The sequence below is a fragment of the Typopeltis vanoorti genome, chromosome 23 (genome assembly GCF_054136105.1).
Source record: "Typopeltis vanoorti isolate ZY-2024b chromosome 23, IOZ_Tvanoo_1.0, whole genome shotgun sequence".
Lineage (NCBI taxonomy): Eukaryota > Metazoa > Arthropoda > Arachnida > Uropygi > Thelyphonidae > Typopeltis > Typopeltis vanoorti.
Window position 1 is genome coordinate 65,450,737 of NC_143571.1, and position 14,562 is coordinate 65,465,298.

The window sequence follows — 14,562 nt, forward strand, 5'->3', positions numbered from 1 at the left end:
GACAACAGTGTAAGGATAAGGTGTTATTGAGCTATTAAAGCTCTGATCATGGCAGGAGGGTAACAGCAATAGCCGAGCCTCAGTTAGAACTTCATTGGCTACAGAATTGACGTCCATTACCCTCCCAGGGTAATTCAAGTTGACCAACACCCGAATTCCAACCACTGACATTGATAATAGTCCTTATAAGGATAAGGACTGGCTTAAAGGGGCGAAGCAAGAATGCTTTTCATCTTCTCCGTTATCTGTAGAGGGATAAGGATAAGGGATAAGGTGTTATTGAGCAATTAAAGCTCTGATCATGGCAGGAGGGTAACAGCAATAACCGAGCCTCAGTTAGAACTTCATTGGCTTATAGCATTGCCATTCATTACCCTCCAAGGGGTATTGGATTGAATGAATCAATCCGACATTGATAATACTAGCTTTCCTTAACCAATAAAAATAATATTATGTCAAATAAATTACGGTGTATCATTTCTAATAAGTAAATTAAAAGAAAATCTAAAAAAATAAATTTTTAATTAAACATACAGAAAAATAATTAATATTGCACATATATTACTTCAAAGTGCCTTTGAAGATAGAAATATAAGATCTGATAATGTTGGAGTCTTGACAAGCAACAGACTGATTTGGAGGAAAATTGTAGATAGGAAGTTAGTAATGATGTAAATTTTTCATGTAGTACTGTCATATCCTGTACACCCCTTGAGGGTACATGGCAGGAATTTGATGATGATGATGATGATCATATATTATTAAATAATTTTCTAAACTTCAAATAGAACTTGGATGATGAAAATGACTATATTAAAATAGATCCATCTATGATGATTTATGTAAGAATTTCTTGGATTTTTTTTTTTTTTTTTGTAACTGAAACTCCAATTTCTTTCACACATACAAGAAACACTCCCCCCCCCCAGTACACTCTTACTCCATTATTCCTGCTGCTTGGCCATTTCCACTAATCTCATCACACAAACAAGAAAACTTCCACCTGTATTTACACTACATTCAGAGAAGGACAAACCCATTCATAATAAAGGGGTGTCCGCTTTTGGTAGGAGAGTATGATACAAAAACACCTATATAGAGTTGACAATGTAAACGACTGATATTGTGGAAGAAACTGAAGCCGTTGAAGTTTGTCGGGAATATATAAACAAAATGAAGTCTAGTACATCCTAAGATACGAAGTTAATTAAAAAAAAACATTTCCGAGACTTAATTACGGCAAGCAAGTTATTGGTTGTTAACCAATTCAACCATGAAACATTAAGATACTTAACATCTTCTTCTTAGTCGCTGTTTTTCTTGTAATCTCTTGTCCAACATTAGCAATCTGATAGGCGTGTAACTAAAAATCTGCCAAGTAATATTACATATTTCACACCCAGAGGGCGCTCTTCAATATCGCCAAGTTAATTATAAGAGATTTAAAATGGCTAAAATCACGGAACAATGCGTAAACAGTTCCTTTAAAAAAAAAATATATATATATATATATATAAATTCTTGTAAAGTAAGCCTTCACTCTTAAGGATTAAGTGAAATAACTAAGAACCCCTGATGTTTCTCGATATCAGGAAGAAGTGCGAGTTCACCAACAGTTCCGTGTAGAGTTTCTACCAGGCGAAAAGCATCTTTGGTATCAGGTTATGTTGCTAATCTTTCTCCAATTCAAAATGCATGTCAATGCATTACAAGAGTTTATCTACGGGAGAAAGATCGCTTATTTAAGCATGAGATAAATTCCGCTCTTCTTTTTCTTCTTCCCCCCCCCTAAGAATAATTATTTCTCACTTCGTCTTTATTAAAATCTCTTCAAATCCACGGGTTGGGTGTGCGAATTCTTATATTCTTTTTTATGTTTTTTTTTTATAATTTTTTTTAACAACTTTTCATTTTTTCCCGTTCCTATCATCTATCCTTTATTATTTTTCTTGTGTCCATAGTGTTTTTTTTTTGTTTTTTTTTTCAAAATCAGTATTGCAGCGTTTAATCAGTTTGTATCTATGAAGAGCTTTTTAGATCTATCTATCTCAATCATTTCGAATTTCTGCTCTGTTTACCCTGCATGATAACGCTCTCTCTCTCTCTCAATGGGTGGCGAGTCAAGTCTAATGGATGACTAATAACAATAGGGAATAATTGCAATTCCACGTGGTCTTATCCTTTCAAAACATGCTAATAATCTTCATGTTGCAGAAAATATATAATCTAAAAATCACATACGTAGAATTACCAACTTCTAAATCGCAAACGAGAAATGTTACAAAAGAAACAACAATAAGATTATTGTCGTTCCAGAACTCTTTCAGAGGATTTAAAATCGTAAGATAGTTGCTATGTGAGTCAACAACTAATTGGTATTCTGTGATTTGCAACAACATATAATAACACACAGCAGTAATGTGCTATACTTTCTACAACCCATTTATGTGTGGGATATAATTATATATGTACGTATATTGGTATTATATTTATTGAAATCTGTGTATTGGTATTATAGATATCATACTATAATACCAATCCATGGTAATGACAAAGAAGGGGACCAAAAATCAGAAAGGGTTACGAGTTCAAGTCATTGTGCATTCGCTTGGTCAATTTTTCGGATCTTCGACCAACTACCATCTGTCTGACAGACAATATATAAACATAGGACCAGATGGCGATTTTAAGAAAGAAACCTGGAAGACTATGGAAGTATAAATAAACCCCATACAGCTATTTATTATAACTGATAGGCCGGATGAGATCAGAATATTGATCCCAGTTTCGAGGCCAGTATTTTTCTCTCATCCATTGACATCCTGCTTATTTATAAATTCTGCAGCTTGTCAGAAAACTCAATTATTATTGTATTATAAATTAATTCCTTACTTTAGTGTACCGATCAGATAGTATTATTACGCAACATGACTATCCAAACAACAGGAAATTGCAGCTTAAAATTGTTTTGTATAATACAAGGTGTCCATATTGGACCTTCCTAATTTCAACGTGTTATTACTACTTAAGTGTATACGGACCATGGTGTCGAAATTGTACAAATGAGAAGGAACACTCACCAAGTTTTTGTTAAAAAAAATTCCGGATGAAACTTGTAGAGTCTGTGGAACGTTTCAACAATCCAAATCTTAAGTTCTTTGAAACTAGGGAGGTCCAATGTGGACCCCCCCCTGTATAATTTCGTGTTAGGCTCTACTTAACAATGAATGAATTTTGGTATTTTTAAGTGCTAAACTTTATGGATAAAACTTAAAAAAACACGAAATTATATTATTCCGTCTTTTAAGTTGTTTTTAATTTCTGAATTAAAAGTAAGCACGTATAATTACATTGCATCTGTGTACAGCGTGCCCTTTTCGCAATATGGATCTAAACTATGTTTCCATCGCTTGATATGAACCATCTTGCTTACTGGAGGCCTGAAGTGGTTTGATCTCTAAAGCTCGAAATATCTAAATCTTAACCTGCTCACGGTACCAATATATATATATATATATATATATATATCGGAGAATGTTCATTTTTTAGGATAGCAAAATGGCCGACCAACTTATCTCTCTCAGCAAAACAGCAAAATCTCACTTCCTGTTTACGTTCCACAAGTGGAGAAATCAGTCAAAAAGGAGTATTGCAAGTGAGTCCTAAGCCACCATTTTTTTAATCGAGCAAAGAAAACATTTGTTCATTTTTCGAAGTAAGGTTAACCTTATTTTTTGAATTAAAAAAAAAAAAAAATTAAAAACAGTCCTATTTGGTATCGTTCTGACTACAAATCTCTTTCTCCTTCCTTTTCCGGTCTTTAGTGAAAAAAGGTGTCAAGATAGAAGATGCGAAACTCTTCCTTCAAGCCGGATATGTCTGCTACAATGTTCCGGTATTTTTTTTTTTTTTTTTTTCCCTTACCTCGGTAAAGCAGTCATACGAACATTTTCTTTCGAGTCTGCCTCTCTCTCTCTCTCTCACTGCGTATAAACGAGCCATCTAAAAGGAAAATATGCGGTAGTCTCTTCGAACGAAAATAGATGGGCCCCGTCTACTTGAAGTGCACACTAGATAGAAAATCCACAAGTAATACTTAGCTGGCTGTAGCGCGCATGTAGGCAACGTTACTGGAGAGAAGTAAGATGTATCATTTCTTTAGGTGATGCAGCCATTTCCAAGGGCCCTTCTGGGGACTATTTGGGATATTCTTATCGACAGGGTGTAAAAGACTAGTGGAAAACTCAAGAAGGAGAAAGCAAAGACTGCTTTATGGTATGAAATATGAATGATTGCAATTACGATATTCCCCTCCAGAATACGAACATCAATGCAAGGTTGTCGGAGATTTATCTCCGGGTACTCTTTAGTGAGCGATTACCTCCTTTTTTCCCAACTATTATTCTGTAATGCAACTGTTTAAATTCCTTACAGCTAGCAAGGGTGCACTAAGTTACGTCACGCTCGGAAAAAAAAGAGAGATGGTGGGATAAAAGAAGATGCGAAAACCGCTATATAACAGAGATATAAAAATGAATATAAACTAAGAAAAAAAATATGAGAGAGAGAGAGAAGGAAATAAGGATATGGTAAGAATAACGATAAAACAAGATGAGTCAGTGATACAGAGATCAAGAATGAGAGATAATTTCAAGAGAGGGATTAGGGTAATTTCAAAAGCGAGATATGATACTCGAAAGACAAAGCATAGCAGAAAACAATGAAAATTGATAATTGAAAGAGATGAGGAGAGAGAGAGAGAGAGAGAGTATTTATAATGTGAAGAGAGCATAGAGAAGTTTTTACCACTCCTACTCGCTTAATAAACCGTGGAGAACACAAACATCCCAAGCTACCAGATCTTCCCAGCCTTAAACACAGATAAATCACACCAGTGTTTAAGTGCCTTCAATGGGGGAATGCTACCAAATCTCAGTCTTGTTCCCTTTCTTGCGGAGAACAAAAAATCTCAATTCACCTTCCCTTACCTTTGATGATACTCAAATCGTCAGGGAAGATCAGATGGCTCTTTGACTCTCATTTACATGTTTTCGTAGGTGATGCATTCATAGCTTCTTCGGCATCTAAAAACCATGCATTCTTTTCCGCTCAAGACGCTGCTTTTTCCGTAATCAGCTAACCCTATACAAATCTCATAATCTGCCTAATTTTAAAATGTACGGATATCGATACTCTCTCTCACACAAAAGGTCTCTCTCTGCTTGTGTTTGCTACAGGTGCTTCTATGATTACTGTTCCATTGAATTGGCACCCATCATTCCTCTTCTTTCTTGGACTTGTTAAAACATTTGTAACTGTCCAACATTCTTTTATCCTCCAACTGAAATCCTCACTGAACCTGCTTCTCGTCTTTCTCTTGTGTTTCATTTGCCTATTTTCTAGACAAGTTTTTCCTCATCATTGTTCTCCATCGAATTTATCTTTCTTTTGCTACGAAACATTAGACGGCTCTTTGTTTTTAACCTTACCCAATCACGGTCCGAATGTCCTTTAGGTTTTGCAATCCCCTTGTGTAATCTTTAGTAATCTCTTTGTATAAATATATATATATAAGAAGTTAGTATTTGAAAGATATGAGCGTAGAGAAGAACCTCTGAGATAGATAATGACAAGATAAAGCACGAAGAAAGAAAGAAAGACAAATGAACCGAGAGAGAGAGAGAGAGAGAGAGAGAGAGAGAGAGAGAGAGAGAGAGAGAGAAAGCAGCTTGGATTAGAAAGAAATATCGCCGATTCATTAAGGGACAAATGTAGACATAGATAGAGGAAACGTCTGTGTACTGACACAGAGAGAAATTGAGCAAAGCAAAATCATTAACAGATAATTCAGTAAAAGAAATCGATGCTGAAGCAAAATGATTGAGGGAAGGTCTGAGAAAGGAAACTGAGTGGATATTAAAAAAAAAAAAAAAAAGAAGAAAAAGAAAGGAACACACCATAAAACGGTGCGTGCCCCAGCTACACTGCTCTGTGATGGTTAATGTGAAAATCATTGAACCTCCTCAAACAATATTTCGTAGAGGGTATTTCTTTCTTTGTTTGCTTCTTCCTTCCCTTCCCACCCCACTTTTTTTTTTTTTTTCCAACCTACGACTGGCTCCCTCCGCACATTCAGTGTGGACCTGCATCAATAGTTCCGATAGAAAATGCATTAGTAACGTCCAAATCTCATATTTCTGTATGGATATATTCAAACATATTACTAAGGCTTATTAAAAGGAGTATTCTGGGTTATGTTAAAATTATGAATTATTACAGTAAAAAGGATGCATCAGTTAATAAAAAGAAGTAACTCAGGTCTACTTATGAGCTAAAGAGTTCTTGATCCGTGAAGTCACAAACACAGATTGGCTAACGTTCTACAAACAAGACTACGCGGAGGATTGTTATTATTTAAAAAATTCTCAATAAATCAAAAATTTCGTTTAATAACATAAGTCTCATTCACTTACACCTAGAATAAGTAAAATGATTCCATAAATAAACTTTGTCAATCATTGAGATTCTTATTTTGCACAAAATGCATCTCATCAAACCACTGACACATAATAGCATGAGATATTTCTTGTAGATCGAGATTCTCCCGAAAATTCAGATGTGGAGATAGGTCTGAAAAAGTCACGGACACAGAGAATCGATGAGAGAAGCAGAGAATGAAGAATGATATGTAAAAGATAAAAGACAGAGTGGAGAATTTTTTTTTTTTTCGTCACTGTTTAAAATGACATCTAGGTAACTAAAGAATGGAAGGGGAGTGTGTTATGTTGGCTATGAATGTCCTGCCGGTTAGTTGTATCCATTTAGTGGGGAAAAAACACAAAGATTTTCGTCTGAAACTGGCCACCTCAGATCGATTGTACAGAAGAAAAGATAGTCAGAGAAATGATATCAACGGACATAGAGATAAATTTGAAACACACACTACCGAAAAATAAATAATGAAAGAGCAAAGTGATATTTGACAGATGAAGGACTAAAAATGTAACGTGATTGTAAAATATTCCACAAAAGAAAGAAAGAAGAATATAAAAATGCATAAAAGACTTGGAAAGATGGTTGCCCACTCGATTCCTGTAATCTGCACAGAACAGAAGGAATGGTGAATAGAAGAAAATGGAAGTAAGCACGATTGGTTCCTCCCACTCAAGAATGTAGTGTACGCTGTGGTAATATATTCAAACCCTTGTTCGTTTGGTGCTTCTCACTAATTCAGAAAGGAAGCACTTGACAAAGAGGCACAATCGTTGTCCATCATCCTTGCTGTAAATAAAGTTAGCTTGAGAGTTCTTTTTGACACCCGCTTTTAATCTAATTCAAGCCACGCTCTTTTGTCTTAAGATTTACTTTGGGCGACACCAAATGATTAATTTTGTCTCTACAAGGTGTCCAATAGCCGGAATAAACATGCGAATGATACTTTTAAACGGTTTTTGCCCTAACTCCATCCCTTCATTAATCATTTACGTCATACCAAGCCTCACCAGCACCAAGCACCTCGGAAGAGGACCCGCTACTGGAAAGAGAATAGTCCGTTTAGGAGAGGCAAAGCAGGGGGAGGGGTGAGGGGGTGGAAAATGGCTTCTGTCTTCAATATAACAGCTGCAAGCGCGAAAATGATTACACACAAAAAACGGGGGATTTTCAAGCGATCGTTAGAAACATGAGGGGAAAAAAATAAAAGCAAAAAAAAAAAAAAAAAAACATTTGGCAAGTAATGTGCGGAATTTCAGAAAACAAACCGACTGAACGGTTCGAAATATTTCTGTTTATTCGAATTTCGTATTAAATAGAAATAACTGTCTTTTTATTGTCTAATACTATTGTAAAACTTTTATTAAATTCGAAATAATTCAAATGACTATGCCTAATAGTATTCCTCAGTAGCTCTAACTTAGCCAAACGAACCATTAACTCAAATTTAATTATGTGTGGAAATTCTTAATAAATCAAATTTCGATCGATCCATTTGAGAATAATTAAAATACTTCAATAAGTACACTCCTCAATTTTTTGATTAATCAAATCTCTAACCCAAAATTTACGACTATTTCATTATGCAATAACTCAAAACTTCCCAAATTAATTATGTATGTAAATATCTCCCAGAATTCTCCAGTTATGTTCAATAATTCAAGTCTACTGATCTTGAAAGTAATTATCAAGTTTCCAATTGTCAAAAGTATATATGTTTTGAAGCGTACACTGTGAAAACAGCTTTCTTAAATAATTTTGGATTCTTATTAAATCAAATTCACGGAATTCGTGATCGAACCCATCTTCCCTATCACATTAGTATCAAAGCGTGAAGTGAAAGGAGTCTTTTCGTACAAATTTTTCATGGGACCGAAATGGTGTCGTCTCTTTACGCATTCTCCGAGCAACATGTCCTTCGGTGTTGTTAATGTATTTACCTCAAACGTACGTGTTCGCCGCTCTCTGAAACAGGAATTAAGCTCATCTTCTGTCTAATGGCCTTTCGTGACAGCCACACACACACACATACATACATACATACATGCAGTGGGAATTGTGCCAAAAAATATCCCCCTACAAAGGTGTCCGACGTTGTGATGTAATCTGCAAATTGCTTATGAAAAACTTGCTACGTACAACGATGAATATAATTTCGGACACACACACACAGGAGAGGAAGAGAGAGAGAGAGAAAGGGAGAGATTATGTGCAAATTGTCGTAGAAATTGGAACTTGCAAGGTGGAAGCCACACTCCCAAACATTAACTTCTAAATAGGAGGAAGTGTCTAGATAATAAATCTTAGTAAATCACGAGAGCTCACTCTTCATAGAAAACTTCCGACATTACTGAACACTGTGGAACCGAAACGAAGAAAAATTATTCAGAACGAGAGAGAGAGAGAGATGGTTTACAGATCTCATACATAAAATTTTTTAAATACATGGAGTTGTCGTATTTCTCATTCATTTCATATTTTTAGGAGTAAAATGCGATATTCATCGTGACATCGTGTGCAAAAAGGGGGGGAGAGGGGGTATACAGAAAATTTCTGAACACTATTTGAGGCTAACTGAATTGAATTAAAAAGAGCTACATAGGAAAACATAGAAATCGTAATAACTATTTTTTTTTTTTTTTTTTGCATCAGTCACAGCATGTTCCACTTAACCAAAGTAATACGTTTTTAGGAGTTATTCATTTTTCAAAATGTTAATTTTTTTCATTGTAGAGATTTTATTTGGCCCAACATAACCTTTTTTTTTTTTTTTAAACTAAATGAGTTGACGAACCAAAGCCGACGTTCAAAACTCATCATATGAGAAATCAAAATTTAGTTGTGTGTCCTCGAGGAATACTTTGATACAAAAATGCATCTTGCCATAGAAAGCGTTAAAAAATGCAAATTTTTTTTTTTTTTTTTTCCATTTGAATTCTCTTGCCAATGGTTTTGGGTATACTCCGACCTCTAACTTCTCGCTTGGTTTAACCAATTTCAGTGGGTTGAAATTAACAAGTTGTATGTAGTTCGACAGTAATTTCTGTGTAGCTTTCTCATTAGTTTACTTTACTAAATATTCGTACTATCTTTTTCCAATATATACTACACTCTGTCATTCCGATCCTTCAGTTGGGAATGTTTAGTCCTTCAGCAACACGCTGCTCCTAGAGGGTAAAATATAACCAACAACAATCAGATTTTCGAATTTTCTAATTTGAAATTCGAAACTTATGGCCAAGAATTTAAAAAAAAAAAATTCAGAACGTGCAATACCTGATTTTATTTGTCGTGACGTCACAAGCGAATGTAACGTCATCAACGAAAGAAGTGAAACTTGTTTGGCCCGCTATTAATAGTGATTCTTTGTTAGAAACGTGTGTGAATCCCCCCCCCCAAAAAAAAGTGTCCCTGTGTCAATTTGAGCAGTCTACAATTATCGTCATCATCCAAAACCAATTGCGCGATGCCAATTGTAATATACATAACCAGAAACTGTTTGCATACAATATGAATATAAAAAAAAGAAAAGAAACAAAAACATTAACAAACAAGATAGGCGAGTATGCAAAGAAGGAACGCAAGTTTCCATCCATGACCTATTTTCAGTAAATACTGGATGTATGTGAACTAATTTCGAATAGATGTCGAAACAGAGGAGAATCTTCCCCAAGGAAATTGAAGGGGAAAAAAAAATCAATCAATTTGTACGCTGCTCAAAGGAAATACAAAATAAAACATTTGGCCATCCTAAAAAATCTTTCCAGGACACTGAAATCGAACCTAGAAAAAAAGGAGGCAAGAAGAAATCTTTAAAAAAAAAAAATAAATAAATAAAAATCAGGTTAGGGGAGTGCGTCCAGACCCTGTTTATTACGCTTAACAATTCGAAATGTTGGTCCATAGATATTTTGCGCAAACCGAGCTAACTCTAGAAATGCCAACATCGAGAGCTTAAAAAAAAAAAAAAAAAAAAAAAAAAAAAAAAAAAATATATAGCCCACGTTAATATTCACAGCTGACGGTTGTCCGTCAACTGCAACTTCATCCTTCGACCTTTACGGCAAAAATGTCGCTTGCAGCAGCAGCAGCAGCAACTCGAGCGTACCCTTTGTCAAAATAAGGGTCAAACGAGACAACAGTTAAGCCTAACGCCCAAACCAAAATAACGTACGTCAGCGTTAAGACACCGAGCATCTGTCTGAAAGCCATCATCCACCGATTTTGCAAAACTGCCGGGCAACCCCACAGAATTATTTATAGACTCACGACGTCCGGGGATGATCGCTCCTTCGACCAGCTCCGATGACAATAGTGTGAGTTACCAAAGGAGACGAGTTACAGCGAACACACACACAAAAAAAAAGGGCGAGCAGGCAAAAGGGAGGTCTAACAATGAATAAAAACACGAAAGAGAGAGAACACGCGACGTCGTTCCGAGAAAAAATAAAGCGGGACGGAAGAAAAGACCCGAGTTTATTTCAGTCTACCCCCTCCAACATCTGTGCAAACAAGTCTCAAACGGAGGTATACGGTTTTTATCCGCGAACACACGCGCGCGCCATACAAAATTTACTCCGAGCGATCAGCTAGGTCTGTTTGCTTTTCTCTCTACTGCCAGCACTTTTAAAACTGTATTTTGCAAAAACCACAGGAGAAACTGTCAGTAGCAAGCGCTTTCGAACATGTTTCAATTCTTAGGGGATCGTCTGTTTTGTTTTTTTTTAAATTCATTGTTGCTACTCTAGTGGATGAACTTAAGGTTTGCCAACTACAAACAAGTCTCAAATCGGTATGACTTAATCGGTAGCCATATATGTATTGAAATAAAAAAAAAAAGAAAGTGTACAGACGGTGGATAAGGTCGTACAATATGGGGGATTGAAACGAAGTAGGTAACCTTCCCGCGAGCTAGTTCAAATAGTGATACATCAGACGTAGCTAATAGCATATTGATAATACAGTTCTCGTCTTGACTAACTCGAGTATTACCAAACCAATCCAATTCGGTAAATACTGTTTGTGACATTACCGTGATTAAAAAAAAAAAAAAAAACTTTGAAATAAAATATGAAAAATTTACAGAGTAAATATTATTTAACAAAATGTGCATTCCCAGCTTTTGGTACACCACAAGCTGATGAGCTTCGATGCACGAAACACCCTGGCTGCATACTGCACACTTATATTTATTGCAGTTATATTTTCGTATTTTAATAAAAAGATGCGTAATTAAAATATTATTTGTCTGTCTACTTTAGTGGCATTATATATATATATATATATATAATATATATATATATATATATATATATATATATATATATATATATATATATATATATATATAAAGGTTCGACTATTCACTTGCTTTGCTAAACCATGTTTAATCGAAAATTTATAATAATTAAACGCTAGAATGAGACAGGAAGGGAGGATTTTCGATTTCCAGAGCTTGCTCAAAAACGCTGATATCGATAATTAATAATCTGTTGAGGTAAAAGACTTAAATATGCTTTCTGTTCAAAACAAATGTAATTTATATGAAGCATTTAGGCTTAACGAAGCCTAGCTATGTGAAACTAGTAAAAGTACATCCTTATCAAAAATGGCTACAGTTTAATTAGTTCCCATGTTAATTAACGGTAAAATTAAAAGGTTAATTAAGAAAGAATTTTCTATGGATGTCAGGATTAGAAAGAATTATAAAGTAGACTTTGTCCATTGCTTAATTCCAAGAATTCTCTAAACAGGAAAAAAAAAAAAAAAAAACTTAGCAAATTTACTGCCTTCTACAGCGATACTGTTGGTTATATCCGACCTGCAAATCTATTACGTACAAAGAAATAAATCCAGCCAAATCCATCTGCCAATTACCATAGACAACTCCGAGATCGGCAACTTGTGTTGTCATCGTTTCTACTTTGTTCAATGACTCGGTTGAACGAACACAAAAACGAATCCGGTCACGGTCTGTAGATTAAGAGGAGAATTCTCGATAAATCTGGAGGTAAAGGAGAGAATTAAGTACAAAAGTGGTGGTAATATTTCAAGAAAAGCAGTGCAATTACAAGCGCTACGTCTGTGTGATCCACTCCCGTGTATTCTGTCTACAGGCTATCCCAGACGCTCATCTATTCGCGTCGGAACACACAAAACGTACGAGACCAAACGAACACCACCTTAAGTACAAGATTTACGATAAAGGAATATATCCTTGCTCATAAAAAAATGAGTTACGTAATAAAACATATTTGATACCAAAATGCCTGTTCATAAACTTTCTCACAAAATGCGACGAAAATCTTCAATATATTTTTAGGTGTCAAAACTAGGAAGCTCTCAAAATGGCTGAGCAACAAATCGAATGTCTTTCCTTTATAAAGAATCACACAATAAAAAAAATCCGGTAGACAACGTTAAATATTTGACGAAAATTCTATCCCTTTAATATAACGCGTTTTATTTTTCATAGCTTCAAAATGTAGCAAAGAAAAGCTTTCCTAAGCTATGAATGCAAAATTAAATATTGATTTTTAATTTAGCCAAGAAAAGAAAGCTTACTAAACAAATATAGATAATAGCAAGCGCCATAGGCAACATTTGTCCCAAAAGAATGTTCCTCGCTTTATTAATTAATTTCTGTCGTTAACAAAATATTTTTGGGAAAATCAACAATCGTATTGATTGCCGTATTCCAAAAGGCAATATTACATTTTTGTGTATTTGTGAAAAATGTTCGCGTTGTTTAAGAGATTTCAAGGTATGCAATTGATTAAACCAACAGCATAAAATTATTTACATTTAAAGTTAGAAAACTATTTTGCAAAAGTGCTGATAAAACTAATAATAGCTACCAATGATGAAAGGTGTTTTCAATGTAATTAGAAACAAAAATGAAATTGCAGACGACCACTTCGTGAGTTATTTGGAAAAGGATTGTAGATTTCTAAGTAACCATAGTGACCAATGGTTGCAACACTAGAATTTTCAAATTGCAATTAACATTGTTGTAAATTGTTAATATCCATAACAGTTTATGGATATTAACAATTTAATATCCATAAATTCGTCTGCAAAACGTGTTTTACAAGTAGATGATTACTGAAAATGGAAAATATTGTTACCAAATGACATTAGCCATTGCGCTAATAGCTTAATCAGTAAAATAAATCACATTATCTCAGCGCGATGCATTTAATAGTTTGTTTACATAAAAGGCTTTGAAGCATATATTTAGGTTTATCTTTCCTTATTTATAATAAAGCTTTCTGGTCAACAAAATACATTCAAAAATAGGTTCAAATATTAAATAAATAGCGTTAATTTAAATATAGAAAACTAGTATTCGCCGAAGTGAGAGAAATAAAAAAAAATGAAGATTAATCCCCTATTATTGATCAATGACACGAGGGACCGACCCGCTCTGTATGCGGTGACGGACAGCCTACAATTCATCGACCAGGCACAGGTACTGTCACAAAAGTGTACGTAGGGTACCTACCTGCAAATAGTAGCCACAGAGCCCACAGGTAGTAGTGTTGTGTCGCACATCTTGCTTGGCTCAGTCGCAAACCGAATGCCATTTTCTAAGTCCTTGTTCACGTTCAAAATGTACACACCAAACACACAGCAAAACTTAAATAGCGCACATAATAAACTAACTAGCACAGTAGATGCGATCAGCCGTACTAGGAAAAACCAGCACGACAACCAACACACTTCACCACATGCAGGCAAATAGTGCTGCCTTAGCAACGACCAAGCGCATGCCAAGTTTCGCCTTCCGAAACGAACTCGTCGACGTCCGCTACGAAAAGGAGTTCGGCAAAAAACACGTGCCGTCCGATAACTCGGTGTTTACCAACTTCGCCGATAGTATTCGAATTGGCAAATGGGTTAGTCGGAGAATACGAATGTTTTATTGTTTAGGTTCCATTTAAGGAAATTGTCTCGGAGGCAGCGTAGTAATGATATTTTGATGGCGAATGCCCCGTTCGCTGAGGGGAAAGACCGCTTCGTTCAAACCTTCAGGTCGTTGGGTGTATTATTGAATCGGAAAGGGAAACA

At 35.3% G+C, this 14,562-nt stretch overlaps 1 protein-coding gene across 1 annotated transcript in view; it reads right to left on the minus strand.

The window, feature by feature from the left end:
• Positions 1 to 14,108, minus strand: part of LOC150093920 (cell adhesion molecule Dscam1-like) — a 418,036-nt gene extending 403,928 nt beyond the window's left edge. Inside the window, exon 1 of the mRNA XM_090412761.1 lies at positions 13,997 to 14,108. Within this exon, the coding sequence (XP_090268887.1) occupies positions 13,997 to 14,078 (82 nt within the window). The 5' untranslated portion in view covers positions 14,079 to 14,108. The remainder of the gene's footprint in view (positions 1 to 13,996) is intronic.
• Between the last annotated feature and the right edge of the window lie 454 nt (positions 14,109 to 14,562).